General features: G+C 37.6%; 1 protein-coding gene across 1 annotated transcript in view; it reads left to right on the top strand.

Moving 5' to 3' along the window:
- The window catches only part of CCSER1 (coiled-coil serine rich protein 1), a 478316-nt gene extending 457242 nt beyond the window's left edge, over window positions 1–21074 (top strand). The window contains exons 9-10 of the mRNA XM_087724105.1: window positions 14241–14318; window positions 20755–21074. Of these exons, the coding sequence (XP_087580231.1) occupies window positions 14241–14318; window positions 20755–20829 (153 nt within the window). The 3' untranslated portion in view covers window positions 20830–21074. The remainder of the gene's footprint in view (window positions 1–14240; window positions 14319–20754) is intronic.
- Window positions 21075–21509: the final 435 nt, after the last annotated feature.

Consider the following 21509-nt stretch of genomic DNA (forward strand, 5'->3'; position numbering starts at 1 on the left):
ATAGCCTTAAAAACCTGGCTGTCCCGACAGGCCTGGGGCTAAAGACTTCAACCCCACCCGAATAGTATGACTGTTGCGCTTTTTAATGATGTATTGTCTTTATGTGTGTATCTTGTTTTGTTTTTCCCTCCCCCTGGATTGTGAGCCGCCCTGAGTCCCCTCAGGGAAAAGGGCGGCATATAAATAAAGTTAAAATCCAAAATCCAAAAAATCCAAAATCTAAGTTTCCAAAGAAGAATGTGAAGAAAACATGTTTTCTACCTATCTCTGACGCCATCCCCTAGAAAAGGAGCCCTATCACTGAAGGATGCCTCACTACAGTGGCAGAAAGTATGGTGACTTTCCCTTCTCTGTTATCATTGTTTTTAAAATATAGAGAGAAATAGGTAAACAATCATAGCTTTCGCTCCATCCCACAAAACCTCTTCTGATCTCACAGAACCTGTTTCAATTATGTTATACTTCAAATCCATATTTTCATGTTTTCAGTTCACTGATAATGCCTCAGTCCTTCGGCTCCTCACCATACATCTTTCTAAATTTTATGGATCATATTCAAGTACGTGACATGCCATTCCTAATCCATAGGGTTCAATATGACATTGGTCCACCCTTTGCAGCTATAACAGCTTCAACTCTTCTGGGAAGGCTGTCCACAAGGTTCAGGAGTGTGTTTATGGGAATTTTTGACCATTCTTCCAGAAGCGCATTTGTGAGGTCACTCACTGATGTTGGACGAGTTTACGTGGCCTGCCACTTCGTGGCTGAGTTGCTATCGTTCCCACACACTTCCACATTCTTATAATACAGCTGACAGTTGACTGTGGAATATTTAGGAGCGAGGAAATTTCACGGCTGGATTTGTTGCACAGGTGGCATCCTATCACAGTTCCACGCTGGAATTCACTGAGCTCCCGAGAGTGACCCATTCTTTCACAAATGTTTGTAAAAACAGTCTGCATGCCTAGGTACTTGATTTTATACACCTGTGGCCATGGAAGTGATTGGAACACCTGATTCTGATTATTTGGATGGGTCAGTGAATACTTTTGGCAATATAGTGTATATCTTTCATGGTATTGAACAAATGGTGTGCTATCATATTTCAAACAAAATTCAAACATCCTGCCTGCTCCTAAGAGATTGATTTGTTCAGGCTGCTATTGGTAGTCCAACTGTTGTCATGATGTGGTCTACTCTGTTGGTACAATGCTCAAAAGGTTTTTGCTTTTTCCCTAGCTAGACAAACACAAAAGGTCCTTCATCAAATGCACAGATCTCGAAAGCATTACAACATATGGTTCCTACAAATGGAAGTCATTCAAAGTTAATGAAAGCCATTACTGGAATTAATTTGCCTCCTTGAAACTTGCTCAAATATGAGGAGAGTTTCTTGCTAAATCTGCTTCAGCACTGCTTTTGGCCAGCTGATACTGTCTCCCTGTCTCCATTTCTGATGTCTTTGTCCTCCGGTTCCTATCAGTCCTTACTTGACACATTGAAATCGAGTCCAAGGACTGGATGACAGCTATTGTCTCTTCTCACATTAATGAATTGGCTAAACTCCTATATCTTGAAATTGTTGTGATTTACTCTTCTGAAGGTTGGGCTTCTTGAGTCCAGTATGTGTATCCTCTGCCTCTCAATCCTGCTAGTTTCTTCCAGGTGACCTAAAATTTAAACTTCAGGTGATTAATTTCACCAAGTTCCTACTGTCTTTCCTACTGTTAAATGAACTATGAGTTTATATTACTTGTTACAGTTGGATTGTTCATTAATTCCAGGTCCTTCATTTTCTCTAGGACATTCAGGGCAGTAGGAAAATATAGTCATTATAATTTACTGTTCATTTAAAGATGAGACTAGCTCATGTCCCTAGGAATATTATTGTGTTCTTCTTGTCACTTCCCTTATAAACATGTTTCACAAAAGTGGACACAGGAGATCAAAGAGGGAATCATGTCTTGTAACTATGAATGTGTTCCTAGTTCATTTATAATATTCTCATCATGTCCATGAAAGCATCAAAAATAAAAATGAAGCCTACTCTGCAGTTCTAGAAAAATAAATCCCAGTCCAATTCCAAAATGGTCAATGCATTTATTTGATGTTGGTCCTTTTATTAGGTTCATTGTTTAGTTATTATATAGAGACTAAACAAAAATCAGAAGTACAATTCCAGATAACATTTCTTACTATGTCAATAATTCTACTTGACCTAAATGATCAAACTTTAAAGTATACTTTGTTTCCCTGAAAATAAGACCTCCCTGGATAATAAGCCCAATTGAGTGCTTGCTCTAAAATAAGCCCTCCCCTGAAAATAAGCCCTCCCCAAAAATATTGCAATAGAGCATCAGCCATGAGGTGACCACACTCGCCACCTCCTGCACCTCAAAAATAATAAGACCTCCCCATAAATAAGCCCAAGGGCTTATTTTGGGGGTCAAAAGAAAATAAGATCCTGTTATTTTTGGAGAAACACAGGTACCAGTGTGATGGTTCTCCTTCTATAGCTAGGTGTTGTGGCCCAGCAGGAGCTGTTCGAGCTGCCACCAGACTCCGACAGCGAGGGGCCCTATGAGTCAGCTCTGGAGGATGTGGAGGACCCTGGACAGGGTTCCGACTCCAAGCAGGGCGCAGAGAGGCTGGTTGTCCACCAGGAGGTGCCTGAGCCTTGGACCAGTGGGGAGGAGACAAGGGAGAGTGATCCGGAGCCAGTAGTGAGTTGTTCTTGGATGCCCGGCACCGAAGAGCTAATAGGCATCAGGAACAGTTGTGCAGTTACAGGAGGTAATTGCACTCAGCTGGTGGTCATTAGGCTCCTCTTCAGACTATAAAAAGACTGCTTGTGCACACACCCCTCTTGCAGAAGTCAATGCAGGAATTAATGTCAGAGAACATTTTTGTGAACTTGGCAGGCTGGATTGCTGCCAAGCCTTATCTGTGCTGGATTGCTATCCAAGCTTGTCTGTGCCGGTTTGCTGCCAAGGACCTGTCTGTCTGTTAATTAAATGCCGTAACTTATCTTTGGCTCGGAGTGCGTGTTGGTGTGGGACGAGGGGGGTCAGAACAGCTAGATATTTCTTCAAGAAGCCTTTTTTGATATTCTTGATATATCTGTTAGTTAGAGAAGACCATCAGCTCCTGTTACTGACTATAAAGCAAGAGGAGAGGAAGGGAGGGAGGGAGAGAGTTAAGTTAAGCACCACTTGTGGCATTTGTGTACTAGTTTTCTGGTGTGAGCCAAAAAAATCTGCTTCTTTTCCCAATCACAATATGTGTTATTGGAAAGGAAGAAGATAAAGAACATGCTAAGTTAGTATTTAACTATTGAGAAGAAAAGAACTCTGAGAAAACCAAAGCGTAAACTATGTAAGGCGATTTGAAGGACTGTGAGAGTTTAGTTTTGTTGACAAGTGTCTAGAATGCAGGTAGTCCTCAACTTATGATGACAACTGAGCCCAAAATTAATGTTGTTAAGTGAGAAATTTGTTAGGTGAATTTGGCCGCATTTTAAAACTCTTCTCGCCACATTTGTTAAATGAATCACTGCAGTTGTTAAATTAGTCAGTCGGTTGTTAAGTGAATCTGGTTTCCCCACTGACTTCGCTTGTCAGAAGGTTGCAAAAGAGGACCACATGACTCTAGGACACTGCAACCGTCATAAATGTGAGTCAGTAGTTAAGCATCCAAATGTAAATCACGTGACCATGGGGATGCTGCAACAGTCATAGATGGGAAAAAATGGTCTTGATCCACTTTTTTAAGTGCCATTGTAACTTTGAATGGTCATTAAATGAACTGTTGTAAATTGAAGACTCTGTATCAGTGGTGGGTTGCAGGCAGTACGCCAGCATACGGGCATACCAGAGCCTGCCCGGAGCACCGGATACCATTCTGGTACGGTGCTCTGGAGGGCCCACCTGCCTGCACTCCTTACCTGTCTTTTAAGGCTTCTACGCTTCCGCGCACGTGCATGGCGCATACAGCGCCCGCGTGACACTCTGTGGAGCAGCTGGAGAGTCACAGAGGCTCGCAGAGGCACTAAGACACATGCTCATGCTGCTCGCATCCATGTGAACGCCGCTGGGCCCGTTGCAACTGTACCAGTTGGAACGGGATCCGGAACCCACCACTGCTCTGTATGCTGTCTAATTCTGCAATCTGTACCACAGAATAATGCATTTCCGATTTTCTTAGAGGAATGTAGTCGCTTTGACTTTGGATGATGTCTTTAGTAGGTTTTGCAAGCGATTTAAGCAACAAGTTAAATCTTAAAAACAAATCAAAATATGAAACAGAGCGAAAGGTCCTTGGAATGATTGCTGCTCCCTTTGGGCCACCCAACATCTGCCAATGTTTTAAAAAAGATGAAATTGTAAACAAAAACTATGCATATGTTTGAAAATTATTAGTTTTGACCTTGCCACCTTCCTACTTGCAGAAGGACTCCAATTAAAGAGAATGCATAGAGAAAATCTCAAAGGATCCATCAGTTCAGCTCAAAAAAGATTAGTGGAGGATCCCTTTAAACAAAGCCTTTTTGTTCTCATTTGTATTATGCATAATTAGAACATAGAATCATAGGCCTGGGAGGGGCTTCAGAGGTCTTCTAGTCTAACCTCCTGCTTAAGGCAGAAGAAATTTGGCCCAGAGGTGGTATTCAGCAGGTTCTGACCAGTTCTGGAGAACAGGTAGCGGAAATTTTCATTAGTTCAGAGAACTGGTAAATGCCACCTCTGACTGGCCCCGTCCCCATCTATTCTCTGCCTCCCAAGTCACAGCTGATTGGGAGGGAATGGGGATTTTACAGTATCCTTCCCCTACCATGCTCATCAAGCCACCCCCACCAAGCCACACCCAGAGAACTGGAAGTAAAAAATTGAATCCCATCACTGCTTCGGCCATTCTGGTTAAATGGTTGTCCAGTATGTTTTTGACAACCTCTGGGTTTTCAAAACTCTAGGAGACAAGCTACTCCATTGATTAATTGCTCTCACTGTCAGAACATTTCTCCTTACTTCTAGGTTGGGTCTCTCCTTCACAAATATCCACTCATTGCTTCTTGTCCTGTCTTCTGGTGCTTTGGAGAATAACCCAACCCACTCTTCTCTGTGACAGCCCATCAAGTATTGGAAGACAGTTATCATATTCCCCCCTAGTCCTCCTCTTTGAGAAGACAAACTTAGCATTCCTCAATGCTTCCTCAAGCATTCATCATATGGTACTATTTAGCCTCTGGACTGATTATCATCTTTATTGCTCTTTTCTGCACACATTCCAGAGTCTCAGTGCCTTCTTTGTATTGTGGTGCACAGAACTGAACTCGGTATTCCAAGTGTGGACTCCCTAGTGAATTATAACACTTCTTGTGATCTTGATATTATCCCTCTGTTGGATGCAGCTCAGGGCTGCGACTTATTTGTAGTTCTTGAATAGTGTGCAAAGTCAGGTACCAATATGAATTTTTTGTTTGTTTTTAGCCTGTCCAATTGTTTGCTTTGAATTTCTTGGTGGTTTGTTCTTCTGGAGCAAGAATTTAACCTGCATATGAAGTAATGGTTGCTTTGAGCTGAGTTTGAATCCTGGTTATGTTTTTCTCGCAAAAGTAAGGAAGTGATTTGTCACTATGTTCTTGCGGGTTTCCCCCCATCTTGCCAAGTATAGTTTTAGAGGCCTTGGTTCAAAGATGGTATTCAGCCAATTATGACAAGTTCTGGAGAACCAGTAGTGGAAATTTTGAGTAGTTGGGAGAACCGGCAAACAGGCTGGCCCTGTCCCTGATGCCTCTGAGTTTATACGACTTGTACAGTTGGGCTCTAACTCCTGCCTATTAAAGCGTGCCAAGCAGAGTTGAATCTATCCCCAGAGAGGAGAGGAAATGGACTGAAATATGGGGTAGATGGTGGATATTGGTCCATAGTGTTCATTTAGATCTATGGTTTTTATAAAGGTAAAGATTCCCCTCATATCTATGTGCTAGTCATTCCCGAATAGGGGGAATGCTCATCTCCATTTCAAAGCCAAAGAACCAGCACTGTCCGAAGACATCTCCATGGTCATGTGGCTGGCATGACTAAACGCCGAAGGCACACCAAACACTGTTACCTTCCCACCAAAGATGATCCCTATTTTTCTACTTGCATTTTTTACGTGCTTTCGAACTGCTACGTTGGCTGAAGCTGGGACAAGTAATGGGAGCTCACTCTGTTATGCGGCGCTTGGGATTCGAGCTGCCAAACTGTTCAATGCAACCATTACTTCATATGCAGATATTTCTGATCATCAAGCTCAGCATCTTAGCCACTGAGCCACTGCATCACTTTTTGAAGGCCTTTATTTAAAAAATTGCTATTACTTTTAGTTTTAGAGGAATCCATTGTTAATGATATGCTGCTGAGCAGTCTTAGGCATGAAACTTGCTGCGAAACTGATTGTGCTAATCAAATATGCCTCACACTAAGTTACTTGGGCATGTCTCTGCAACTAATGGCTGAATTCCATAATCTGTGATCTATAATTCTACTTAACTCCTAATTAGTGCTGTAGGTTTCAATTAAAATGGTTTCAAAATAATGGTGTGCTTCTTTTTTTCCCCCGTGTTCTTTTGGGAATGAATGTGTCAGCTCTGTAGCTATGATATATATTTATTTCACTGTGTATCTTGTGGTTCTCACAATATTTGTAACCTCTATCATTAACAACTGCAAAAGCCTCAAGTATAATATTGTAATACATTAGCTGCATTTAGATCAGGCAGACATTAAGTGGTTGTATAATTACATTCTGTAATCCAATGCAAATAAAGGGGAACCAAACTTTAAGAATAGTTATATTACAGTAGTTATATTACAGGTAGTGATTTATCAGTTTTAACAGCATTTCGTCTAATCCACTTTTTTCAATAAATATTTATCATGTGGCAAGATGGCCGGCTAATAAATTTTATAGAGAAATAAAAAATTGTATTTTCCATATAATAATAATAACAATACCAATAACCCTCCCAAGTAGGGCTGGGCAACTAATTTTCCCACATGAGAAGCAGGGACTGTTATGCAGGGCTGAATCAATAGGGCTGTGAAGGTGTAATCACACACCCATGTACCGGAGGTGGGTTCCTACTGGTTTGGAACAGTTCGGCCAAGAAGGTAGTAGCTTGGCTTCCTACGCCCCTGAACTGGTTCTATTGTCGGTGGCGCCATCTTGATTTTTGGTTCTGTGCATGCGGAGAACAATCTTTATTGCAAAAATTAATTTTTTATCCTTTTCTAACATTCTGCACATGGACAGATCTTTTTAGCTACAAATGTGCACACGCGTGGACAGTGGTGGGATTAATCCAGTTTGCACCTATTCGGGAGAACCTGTTGGTAACTTTTTAAGTAGTTCAGAGAACCAATTGTTGGAAGAAATCTCCCCTTTTTTTTTCCACTTTACAGGACTAATCCTGTAAGGAAGGCAGGAAGGAAACATTCTGGTGTTGTTTCTAGCCTAATCTTTATTGCCCTGCTTACAGAAACTGCCTCTCCAGTTAACCCTTATTACATTGTAACAGCTAAGGCGAAGTGTCCATCGACCTGAGTGACCTTGAGTTGGCCAAGCCCACCCAGTTACATGACCACCGAACCCCACCTACCCAGATAGTCATTAGGGCAGAGAACCAGTTGTTAAATTATTTGAATCCCACCACTGCACATGGAACACACGTTTGGAGCGCACGTGAATGAAGCGAGCGCACTCGCACAATCTTTTTTGTGCACTGAACCAGCAGTAATGCTGGTAGCAACCCACTCCTGGCATGCACATACATTAAAAAAAAACAAAAAACCAGTCACCATCAAAATAAAAACAATCCATGTGGGCTGGGCAAGGACAGCCAAAGGGGCAAATGTGGCTCAGAGTCCATAGAATGGCCAGGTCTAATCCAAAGGAGCCATACTTTCTCATGGTAGAGACTGTTCTTATGATGCCAAGGGCTGTGCTGAACTTATGAAACCATTTAGATGACAGAAAAGTCAGACTAAATATGTCCCCAAAAGAAAAATCTGTTTCAATATGGTAAGAATAGACAATTTAAATTTCATGCCAGATTAACTATCATTCTGATTGTATTCTGTTTTTTTAGCTCCTGGGTGTTGAAAAATGTGCTACAGAACTCAACTCCCACTTGGTTAGAAAACCAAGACACGGAGCTGACAAAATATTGGAAAGAAGTTATTTTTTGTTGTCTTGCTGGAAACATCAAGGTGCTTCTAGGGTTAACCCCTAACCCTAACCATGACATCACTATTGCCCAGGGGACATCAGCTGGGGATTCCTTTCATGTCCTCGTTAGTGAGTGGAAAATTTGATGGTTAATGGCAATAACTTTGTTAAGGAGCATGAGAGTTCTTTGCAAAGTTGGAATTTACCTTTGGTGGTATATCAATTTTCACTTAAGGGAAACAGTACCATGGCAAAGTTCTGGCCAGATTTGCTACATCCCCTGTCATCATGTAAGAGAAAGAGTGGCAGAACCTGGGTCACAATTAAAAGAAGGATTAGCCTAGAACATCGCGTGCCAAAAGTACACTGCACTGCAATGTGACCCCCCCTTCCCCCTGCACATGCACGTGTGATCCCCTGTGTCCTATTTTGGGCCTAGTAGGCCACCCTGCACCCACCTGGGATAAAAAATGGGTGGGGGTACACCCCCGTGTTCCCCCTGCCCCTTGTGCATGCATGTGTGACCCCCCCCACTCTGCACATATGATCCACACATGCCCACACACTTGCACATGCATCTCCCGCATGTGCTCCTCCCCTGTGCATGCATGGCAGAGACCCCAAAATCAGCTGGCCAGTGGGAGGCACACACACATGTGCTGTGGAACTAAACTGGGGCAACGGCTGCAGAGGGCTCTGCATGCCACCTATGGCATGCGTGCCATAGGTTCACCCTCACAGGCCTAGAATCTCTATATAGCCACAAGTGGAGTAGCAATAACGCTTAGACTTATATACTGCTCCATAATACTTTATAGCTCTATATACTGATCCATAATGTTTTATGGCATTCTCTGAATGGTTTTTAATGTCAGCATATTGTCTCCAACAATCTGGGTGCTCATTTTATTGACCTTGGAAGGATGGAAAGTGGAGTCAACCTTGAGCCGGTCAGGATTGAACTCCTGGCAGAGATAGCCTGCAATACTACATTCTAACCACTGTGCCATCATGGTTCTTAACTAAGTCTTAACTAAGTGATGAGCACCGCACCCTTAAATTGGGAATGACTAGCCATACAGGGGCCCCGTATTCAAAGTGCATTCTAAACGGAATTGGCAGCCTTCATGCAATAGCCAGGAAGAGGGGCAGTAAGTCAAAAAAGAGGGGGGGGCAAAGGGAGAGGGAAAAGGAGAGAAAAAAAGTAGGAAGGATTTGTGGTGGTGCTAACTTGTAAGGATGGAAAACAAGATGGAATCAAATAGAACTCATTATGCAACTGTAACTTTTGGAATGGCAAACATTTGCTTTCACTGAGATACACAAAATTCATTAGAAATGGTCACATGCAGTGGTGGAATTCAGCCAGCTCGCACCTATTCGGGAGAGCCGGTTGTTAACTTTCTAAGCAGTTCGGAGAACCGGCTGTTAGAATAAATCTCCTTTTGTTTTTTTCCCCACTTTACAGGGTTAATCTTGTAAGGAAGACAGGAAGGAAACATTCTAATGTTGTTTCTAGCCTCATTTTTAGTGCCCTCCTTACAGAAACTGCCTCTCTGGTTAACCCTTATTACATTGTAACAGTTAAGACGAAGTGCCCATCAACGTGAGTCACGTTGAGTTGGCTATGCCCACACAGTCACATGACTACTGAGCCACACCTACCCAGCTGGTCATTAGGGCAGAGAACCGGTTGTTAAATTATTTGAATCCCACCACTGGTCACATGCATGTGTTCTATTGCTTCCCTTGTCATATTGAGAATGACATGTGAGTCATTGTTTCATTATTCATCTTAGTGGATAAAGCTATCCTAGTGAGACTTAGCCAAAAAGAATAAATACCTCTTCTCAAGCATGCGTGAATACAGCTGCTGGATCTATGCCATGAATGTGTTTAATAGAACTTTGTGGTAATTGCAAATTAATGCCAAATAATTAACCAGGGATGAATAATGTTGGTCAAATTACATTTCCTATAAGTAGTTCCAAATGATCATATAATATTAAGGATGCTTGAGGGATTCAGTCAAAGCAAGGATAAACTGATCCATGGATCAGTTGTTAGCCGGTTTTGATGTTCAAAATATTCATATAATTTTCTCACTTAGGAAAAAAAAGATATCTGTGTTTTGAAAGGAAATGTCTTCTGAAATATTATTTTAAAGTAATTACACACACACACACACACACATATGAACACACACAACATGTACAATGTTAATAACTTCTCTTAAACAAATCTCATCTCTTATTAAGCAATTAAATTTTATTTCATCCTAGACCAGCAAATAAAACAAGAAAATTTCCACTAATTAGGGTAAAAAGGAAAAAAAAAAAAGCTTCTAAAGATCAGGGGGAAAAAACAATGGAATACTGTATAAATTATAGAAAAGTACTTAGCTATAGTCAAAGAAGTAAAGTCAGATTGATCTGTTAATAATAACTTCAGATAAAAAAGATCAGAGTGAATCCCTAAAGGGATGGCTGGTGAGAGAGCATTGAATCTGGCCAAGGATAAAAGACTTTCAAGTTTTGGAATTTGATCCAAAATTGTTTTCTAATTGTTATGTAACTGAGGTATCTGGCTGGTTGAAGACGGCGTGCAGAGTGGCTCAGAATGATGTTTCTAGGTAGAACTGATAAATCTACTTGCAATTCTAAATCAATGACACACTGCTTGAGACCAGCTATTGTGCATTCATAGCCCATCAGGGTGATCGCTACTCATGAAAAGCCATAAGTAGCAGTTTGGCATATATTGCCTGGCACCAGGGAGGCTGAAGGTCATAATTAAAGGGACCAAGCCAGATGGAAAAAAAAATCTTAAGCCAATTTGAGAAAATGAAAATACAGTTAGAAGTTTCTATTTTAAATATACCAGCTTCATGGAAAAGCACAAAGTTCAGAATGCGAAAAAGTACTTGGAAAATTGATCTGAAAAAGTTGGATTACACTGCAAAAAGAAGGTTAACCAGCAGGAGCCAAACTGAACTCCAAAAAGGAGCTAACCTTAGATTTCAGCTGAAAAGAAGCATATGTTGGGCTCAAAGGTGGTATTCAGCAGGTTCTCACCAGTTCTGGAAAACTGGTAGCGGAAATTTTGTGTAATTTGGAGAACCGATAAATACCACCTCTGATTGACCCCGCCCCCATCTATTCTCTGCCTCCAGAGTCTCAGCTGATTGGGAGGGAATGGGGATTTTACAGTATCCTTCCCCTGAAGTGGGGAGGGAATGGAGATTTTACAGTATCCTTCACCTGGAGTGGGGAGGGAATGGAGATTTTACAGTATCCTTTACCTGGAGTGTGGAGGGAATGGAGATTTTGCAGTATCCTTCCCCTGAAGTGGGGAGGAAATGGAGATTTTACAGTATCCTTCCCCTGGAGTTGGGAGGGAATGGAGATTTTATAGTATCCTTCACCTGGAGTGGGGAGGAAATGGAGATTTTACAGTAGTCTTCTCCTTCCACGCCCACCAAGCCATGCCACACATACCAAGCCATGCCATGCCCACCAAGCCAGGCTCACAGAACTGGTAGTAAAAAAAAAAAATGAATCCCACCACTGGTTGGGCTCCTTTGGAGATGTAGAAGCATTGAAAGCTGTCACTATATTTTGTGCATTTAAGGCAACTTAATCGGGGTTGTCTGTACTATAGAAAACAGTCCCCAGATATATTTAAAGCTCTTCACTTGCTTTATTAAGCGATTATTTAGCCACCAAAGCCCTGTGCTTTAGTGTACCTAGCAAAAACTGCAACCTTAGTTTTAAAGTACTTAATTTCTACATATTCTTCTTGACACTGCTCAGCAAGTACATGGAGCACCTGTTTCAAGCCAACGTGTGTGAGAGAAGCAGCATCTGCATACAAAAGAACAGAAAAATGTCTATTTGCCAATTTTCGTGGATGAAAAGATGGACTATTGAACTTCTCTATAAGGGAGTTTATATAGATTAGAAAGGCTAGAATATATTCTTGTCTCACTCCTTTTGAAGCGGTTTTCTTGGTGTATTGTCTTTGCACATAACATCAAGTTTTAATCTAGGAGTTTTCACTTAATTTGTATATAAATGATTTTATTAACCAAGAAGAATTCAATCATCAGGGACCTTATTATAGTTAACAATATAGGTGAATAGGGAAGCCAAAATGAATACACACTAGTCTAAATCATTGTGAATGATTTCTTATTTATAAACAAATAGTTAGAGCCTCATTTTTCAGTTGTGGTCAACAAAAGTCCATTAAGGGTTACTAGCAATAATAACATTTACTTTAACATTGATCAAATAAAGCTTCTTTATGTTTAATTTATTTTTAATAATCTTGATCTTTAATCCATTCAAATAAAATCTTAGAATTTTATTCCTTTTCATGATTTTCTTTGTCCCTTTTCACCATTTTTTTTTCAAAAGTTTAACAAGAATCTTTTGTAAATCCAATAGAAGATCATTATCCAGAATTACTCTCTTGGTTTGATATTGTGTATCCCTTTTAATTAAGACATCAGCTAGTTTTGTTCATATACTCAACGTAACAATGTTTCCATATCATTCTTATAGCCTGTCATTTTTAAACACACTTTTAGATCCATCTCAGACTTGCCTAGTAAGTCTGTTTCATCTTTTAAACATTTTTAAACATATACTCTATAATAACAGACACTAATTAAGTGTCGTTTAAGAAAATTAAAGTTTAAGAAATTAAAATTAATTTCTGATCCATTGTTGACAAATATTATTAATTACATTCAGTGTTAATGTACTTTGTTCCATTCTGCATCAATAAATCAAATGTAAGTGCTTCTTTCATCCTAATATTTAATTCCTCCTGGTTCCCTCTAGTGTCCAACCTTCAGACTCCTATCCTATCTTTTTTTTTTTAATTCACAGCAACAGCACCTTCCCATGGGAAGGATTCTTATTATTAATTTCAAAAACTTATTTTAAATCCACTTGAACCCTTCATCCATTTGTAACTTTCCAAAATCAGTCACTTTTGCTGGTATTTAAAACCTCTTTTGCTAAGGATGGAAGGAAAATCACCCGTCTTATATAATGTGTTGATCCAAAGATTCCTAATAACTGGAAAGCAGATTTATTAGTGATTAGACAAGGAAGTCTATTGCAAGTCCATTGTCCATAAACATGTGGTTTTAGCAAGGTGGCTATTCCCTCTTCTCCCAGAACTCTATACCCACCAGTGACCAGTCTACTCACCAGCTGCTCATTCTGCCGCATTTGTTGGCTATCCTCTCAGCCATTTCTTTCCTGGAAGTCCGTTTAGAAATGTTATTATGATGATCATTCAAATGTATAATTAAATCTCTAGTAGAATGCAATTTTTATGGAGTAAAACATAAATTAGTAAATTAACATAGACAGAATGCAAGAGATTTATAAGTGGGCATATGCAAATAACTAAAAACAAAATAATTCATATATCTTTCAGTAATGTGTCAGTAAAACTTAGGTGCTTAATGAATTTTATAATTAAGTTTAAGAGAAAAACATTCAAAGCTGAAATACAGTAAAGTATGCATTGTAAGTGATGGTAGGTATGGGTTTTTTAAAAAATATATTGTCTCCTGATTTTTAATTTGTTTTTCATAATTTTAATTCAGTTTTGTTTTCTGTTTTCCCCTTGGGTAAACAAATAGAGGAAAGGGTCCATAAATAGTTTGGTGTGTGTAAAACTCTATTAGCATCTGCAAAGAATACCATGTGGATTTTTACAAAGTATTTTTAACTCTTACATTATTTTCTTTAAAAAATGGTCCTTTGTGACACTCCATGGTGACTTTCTCTTAATGTTGACAATTTATGATTTATGACCTTACCATCTATCTAAAAAATAATAATATCAGGAGGGTACATTGTCTCTTGAAAACATTCACTTCTTTTTTCGTAGTTATTGCAGTGGGATATTTTTTTCCTTGGGATTGAGGAGGGGGTTAGGTTACTTTTAGACAATGTTAAGAAAATCAACTTGCTGACCAGGAATATATATCTTATTTTTCTCCACAGGAAAAAGCTCGGCATTTACAGAGTGTGCTTGTCTCGCAAGTAGATAAATCCACACAGACTGAAGTTGTAGGCCATGATGTAAGTAACTGCACTTTACAGGGATTTTTCTCATTTATCTCCTGAATTAATATTTAAATCTCTACCCGCCTCTTTTTTTCTTGCCACTTCTGTGCTTGTGCATTATCGCAAAAGTGAGCTACCTCATTCATCTTTTGCTCCTAAATGATTCCTAAATATCTTCTGCAACTGAAAAAAAAATATCCCCTTCTATCTATCTGCTGGCGCACTATGCTTCTATGTAATTATGTGTTTTATCAACAGTCTTCTTCCATTCTCTAAATTTCCTCTGAGGTAAATATGAGAAAATTTACCAGCAGAATTTGAAATCTTTCTATATATGTGTGTGTGCATTTACTTGCTTGTCAATAACCGGATGAATCTATTATGCTTGTAATCATCAGAAGCTCAAATCATTTTCTTTTCTTGTTTTACAAAGGAAAGCGTTCAGAAATTTGTCAAGAGTTTTAGATTCATATTTTAATCGTTGGGTCTCAGTGGGGAATATTGTTGGTAATTTAACTGAAAATTAGTTGTTTTTCCCTGGTGAGAGTATGAACAGTGGCTATTAAGAAAATGCTCACGTTGATGGAACAGTTAAAAGAGTTTTGGTTTCTTCTTGCTTTAGAATCTGTCTTCAAAGAGTATTGGTAATCAAGGTTTGGAGAGAAAACCTAAAACAGAATTATTGTTTACTTAAAGATCATCCTGTTATCTTTTGCTTTTTGGTATCCTTGGTCTAAAGTAAATGCCTGACCTTTGATGTCAGCTCTATCCTTTGATGTGGATTGTTGTCTTCTGTTTATTTGTAGGGAATTTCTCTTTTTCACATTTGGAGTGAACTGCATGGCACAGATATATGTGTAGTGGTGTTTTTGTTTTTATGGGGATTTTTTGTGTATAATGTTCATTAAATTTAAAGGATCACCTTTTCATTAAGACATTAAGGAGATTCTGTCTTAGCACTCTGTCCACAGTTAACACTGGTGTAGTCACATGGAAAAATGTATCGCTTGAACTCTTGCATTTACCAAGTTTTACTCTGCCTTTATTTGGGGGTTGCACGATTGCTCAACCTTGGATCATTTTTCTATCTTATCAGTAGCCACCAGTGATAAAGGTCTATAATTCTGAGAAAATTATATGTATATACCTATTATACATACATTATCATCTGCATCATATGTATACAAGGTCTAAAAAAATAATATTAATAACTGAACACAGTACAGTAAAGCATCAGAAAGAGCAATAAATTATGACCGCCAAGAGAACCATCAATTTTACAGTAAAACACAATAACAGTAATAAATCATCAAGTTGCAGTCTGACTGAAATAAATAAATAAATCAGAAGCAAAACAAGATTACTTCAGGAAAAATGTAATGGGTCTAATTGGAAAGGAAACTTATAGGAGGCGGCATTACTGAGATAGTGGTTGATTTACCTTCCCCCCCACCATCAGTTTAAGATAACTGGTTTGCATTTATTATCCTGGTTTGCATTTATTATTATTCTGTGGATACAACGTGTTGCTTTCCTCATGTTTTCCTAAATCATCCATTACGGTAAATAAAATATCCAGCTTTGTAGGATTTTTCAGCTGCATGTTAGGTTCCAAATCGATACAGAAGTTTCACCAAATGGGTATTATTTAAGTCATTATGACTAACTTTTTTGTTATTCAAAATTGGTACAATTTCGTTTTCTTCTTTTTTTTAAAAAAAATGTGCCAGATGTACTTTAAGAGGTGATGTGGCTTAGAACTAGTTTTGATCCATTTGGAAAAGGTTGTCTGTTAAGCAGTTTATATAAGATATGTTGGGCCACATAATGTTATTGTCTAGTTGAAAACAATGGATGTTTAAAATCATGATGTCTTAAAGATTTTGCTAACATGTGCTTTAAAGTTTCATATACTAACATGAAACACAGTGGAGTTTTGTTATTTTCAGAAAGCTTTGAACAAATTCTTCCTTTAAAGAATGAATTTGCAAGGTTGATTTGCTCAGCTTTTGTATGTTGTTAAGAAACCAATTTTGGTTTCTTATCAACATACAGGGGTTCCCCCAAAAAAAGATTATATTCCATTTTACTTCCTACAAGAAAGAGATGACTTTAAGGGTGCATTAGACATCAGACAAAGGAAACCTCTAAATAAGTTAGATGTGGATAACTTAGGATAGGTACATTTAAAGCTTAGAAACAATTTAGTTCTAAGTATGTGTGTCTGTGTGTGTGTGTGTGTGTGTGTGTGTGTGTGTGTTCATTCCAAGACTGAAAGACATATGCACTACAATATACAATATTGTATATAAAAGTTTGATTACTTTCCTAAATTCTGCATCATTAGTACTCCCCCCACCAAGTGGCTGCAAATGTTAGTAACCTCAGCCAGGCCCATTTGCACCCCAGTCTAAAATAATAATAATAATAATAATAATAATAATAATAATAATAATAATAATAATTATTATTATTATTATTATTATTATTATTATTATTATTATTATTATTATTATTATTATTATTATTATTATTATTATTATTATTATTATTATTATTATTCAATTGTATCACATCGGCCAGTTGTTTCGCCGGATTTGGCATTGGTTACTAGTCGGGCCCCACCCAGGGGCCTAGGACGTCGTAACGTATTTTCGTAATATGCGTGCAGATCCAAGCAGTGCGGCTTTTTGCATTTGACTGATGTATTAATAATATTATTAATATTAATATATTAATTAATAATTAATATATTAATTAATATATTAATATTAATATATTAATTAATATATAATTAAATATATTAATAATATCAATAATTTGACTTGTTATTATTATTATTATTATTATTATTATTATTATTATAATCTAGGCTACAAGATCTGATAAAGAATGGTAGTAATTCAAATAAAGAAACTAGTTTAACATAATAAAACTGAGGGGGAAATGATGGGGTGGAGATGGAGCAAGGGTTTCATCATGTTTATCCAAGTTCTAATACCACAAATAAATGATTTAAAGACAAATCGTCAAATTTCTGTGTTTAATTGGTAGCTATATATAGACATGAAAAGCAAAGCTGATTTCTTCAACTAGAAGTGTCAGTTTAACTTTCTTATCCTTGCTTTATTTTTATTTTTTTCAGAGATTGCTTCAATAGAGAGATCTAGGTTTTATTTCTTTTTAGTCACTTGATTTATTAAAACAGAGAGAATGGGGAAACCATTGGGTTTCACTGCATTGATGGCGAAAATGCATGAACTCATGGGGTAAATCTTAATTTAGGCTTTTGTGAGGGAGCAGATGGGGGAGGCCTGTAATGCTTTTCTCATATCCATTTGTTTTCCTACTTCTATAGCTATGAATTTCTCACTTCACAACATGATGGAATATTTTGCTCTTATCTGTTGAAGAAACAGTTCTCAATTGTTACATATGTTATAGGGATTTTTTTTTTTTAGATGGTTTAAGATGCATACTCAGTTTGTGTGCTGTAGACATGTTGAGGGAAAGAAATAAGTGGTAATAAATAGTAAATAGTTTCCAATAAAGCTGCTTGCAATGTTGCTGGTATTCTTGGAAGCTTGGTGGGTAAATTTGGGCCACTTGTCACATAAACCTAATCTACCCCTGATAGGTTTTTTTGGGGAGGGGATGGGGGAGAAAATAAGAGAAAAAATTGTGTGCCCTCTTTTTAGTTCCCGAAGGAAAAATGCAAATAAATCTAATCAGGAAAAAATAGAACAAGCAAAGAATATTGGTTTGCTTCTTGTGTCCCAGCCAAATTCTCTGGCAATTAAAAGTTAGCTGTTCGGTGCTTTGTGTATCCATATGTGCATACACTGGGAACATCTGAGTTTTGAAACCTATAAATGAAATTCTAAAACCGTCAAAAGTGTCTTTTTGCAGCCGAGCTCTTAATTAACACATGCATTAGCACAGTTGCCACTGCTGTGCTTTCTGTCTGCTAATTTTTGCTAAGTATCCAAAATAGCTACTATTAGCAGAAGACAACATGGCATCTGAAAAATGACTCCTCTGATCCGACAGATGTACATGGCCTTAAGATTTACAGATTTAACAAAAAGGGGGGAAAACATGGTTGAATTTCTCTCTTTTTCTCTCCCCCTTCCCTTTTAAACATAATTCACAAGCATAAAACAGCTCTTCTATAAATATAATACTTGTGAAAGATGCATAGGCAAGATGGTTTCTCAAGATAGCCTGATGATCTCCTTTGGCTTAATATTCACATAAGCCACCATATGTCTTCAAACCGATAGAGAACCCTGTTGTTGGAACCTTGAAATTGGAATTCCATAGCCTAAACACTCTGTCCCCCCTTCATTTAGTTTGTCTGCAATTCCAGTCATCTTATCTGCTAGTAAACATGGCAGCAAGCAGGCAATATATTCTTGTAGACGCTGCAGCATAAATCTCTTAAAGCTAATGAGCTGTTCAACATAATGTACAGTTCAGCTCTCTTTTTTTTTTCTTCCCCTGATGCCTGTAGCACATTTTCACAGCAAATTTTTAAAGGCTAGATGGACTGATAAACAGCTTTCCCTAGTGGTTCCCTAAAAGTGACTGGAATATTTAGTCCTTCTCATCTGCTGGTCAACAAACAAAATGTACCCTGATTGTCTTACCTGTTTTTCCGAGTAACCATTCTAGATGTCTCCAGTATATTCCCAAAGGAGAGGGAGGTGGGGATGGGGAGAGAGAGAGAGATACACAAACAGAAATTGTACACAGATTAAAAAAAAATTAAGTGAGTGGGAGCAACTGTTTTCTTTAAAGCAAAGTTTTACTCATATATTTATAGATTCCATATTTTTGGTACAGTATCTATTTCATAACTGCTTTTCCATTTTTAAACCATATTATTCTTTCAGCTGTTGCTAAGTACACTGAATGAACGTGTCCAAGCAAGTTCAACAAATATACAGGCAGCCCACCCTTCAGTGCTTCTCCTCAAACCATTTTAGCAATATGGCTATAATACTAATAATCAATACTAACCCCAATAATAATGTGGCAAGCCCATCTAATGCTTATATTTTTTATGATTTTATACTTCCATCATAGTGATGTTGACAGCCAAGTTAATGTCTAAGCATTTTCTAAGATGTCCAACAAGCATTAAAAATATTTTATGGTCTTAAGCCTTATCTTGATATCTTTAAAACATGCTTAATTCCCCCCCCCCTTAAGCCATATCAGTTAATGGCTGTCATCATCTCTTGTGGCCACAAATTTCACAGGTTAGTTACATGCTGTGTTAAGAATTGCTTCCTTTGTTTTGAATCACGTCCAGCCCTGTTTGAATGGACAGATCCTTATGCTCATATTTCACTTTCTCTATGTTCTATACATCTTGATTATTTCTTCTTCAACTATCTTTTTTTCTGAACTTCTTGTCTCAAATTTCTGTGTCTTTCCGCATATGAATACAGTTGCAACATCCTCATTATCTTGAACGCTCTATTTGCACTTTTCCACATTCTGTTCTATAATTATGTGGTGACTGGAATACTACACAAAGATGTAAGAGGTATCCCTGATAATAGCCATTACAGTCACTGTTAATTCCTTCTGCTATTCTGGATATTTTTTCCCCTTCTTCCAATTAATCATCGTTTTGTTTCAATATTTAAAACATATTGTCATCTCAAAATGCATAGTGATGATACACTTACCATATTCATATTTATATGTCAGTTAATATGTTTATATTTCTTCTGGTTCTTAGATATGTTTGACAATAAACAGGAAAGTATCCTTCCTTCCTTCCCTCCCTCCCTCCCTCTCTCCCTCTTGTGTTGTGTTTTTACAAGGATATATTCATACTATACTATATCCATTCATTATAATGCCATCATGCAACCTGATTGCAAGGCAGACAGATCTACCTACATTGAAAATGGGGTTTGTTACCATTTTCACAGTCAATTTGTAAACCTGAGGCAACAATTAGATTCTCACTGAAGAATTCCTGCTAAATATTCTGTTAGCTTTTAGCAACTCATTTGATCTACCCAAAACATGTATTGCATGTTGAATACAATCAAATTTTCTTTGCAATAGTCAAGATATTGAATTCCGAGCATAGGTAATTTATTATTTGTTAATTAACATTAATCAATTCATTTCCCCACTCTATACTTGATTATCCCCTTGCTCTTTCTATCCTTCAATTTGGGAGACCTCTTTTTTGGCATACCGATAGTGCTTTAGATGCCGTTTTGATTATTATAGCACAATCCTACATATTTTAATTATTATTTAAGTATTTATTGTCACAGTTTTAAAAAAAATCAAATATTTTTTTAATGTAACCTTCTTAAATTACAAAGGATTGGTAACACAAATGTTCTTTTATGTCTGTTGTCAATGATACCTGGACCTTAATATTTGAGCGTTCATTTGACATTCTCTTCTTCTTTTTAAGGCCCTGTGGAATTCTTCATGTACTGACGGTTCAGTTTACAAACGTATCAGCATCTCATTGGTACCAACATTTTAACTGAATAAAATATGGTTGGATACAAGCTACATAGACCATTAATTTAACCCTCTCCTATTTGCCTGTGTAAAACAGAACCTGTGTTGGCTTCATCTATTTAATGACATCTCTGAGGGGCAGAGGGAAAAATCCTTCTTTAACAACAATAACAAAATACTCTACACTATTCTCTCAACTGCATTAAGCAATAATTGATTAATGGTGACCAAATTTTGCAGAATTGAAATAAAATACAATTGTATTTCTATTACTTGTGTACATTTTATTTAACCTCTGGGGCAAGAATATTAGAGATAGTTTTATGACTATAAGGGTGGGATGATATAACCTGCCTTAGACAGCAATGTGATGAAAGAAAAATTGTGAGATGCAAAATCTGGTGCTAAGTACATTTATTCTTTCAAGATTGAATGTTAGATCAAGCAGGGACATCTAGGGGTAACAAAACAGCTTGCATAAGAACTAATACTCTGGATCCTTCACATTTAAGAGGAATCATACAGCCACATTTATTGTTGCTGGTGCAGACATAATAAACAAACAAACAAACAAACAAACAAATAATAAATGAATAATAAATGAATGAATGAATGAATGAATGAATAATAAACAAATAAATAATTCAGTGTTAATCAAATATAAAAACTTTATCCATGATAACCTTTAATGACCTGTCAAAC

This window comes from Thamnophis sirtalis, unplaced genomic scaffold (assembly GCF_051295495.1).
Source record: "Thamnophis sirtalis isolate CommonGarterSnake01/CBP01778 unplaced genomic scaffold, rThaSir2_p1.2 scaffold_10, whole genome shotgun sequence".
Lineage (NCBI taxonomy): Eukaryota > Metazoa > Chordata > Lepidosauria > Squamata > Natricidae > Thamnophis > Thamnophis sirtalis.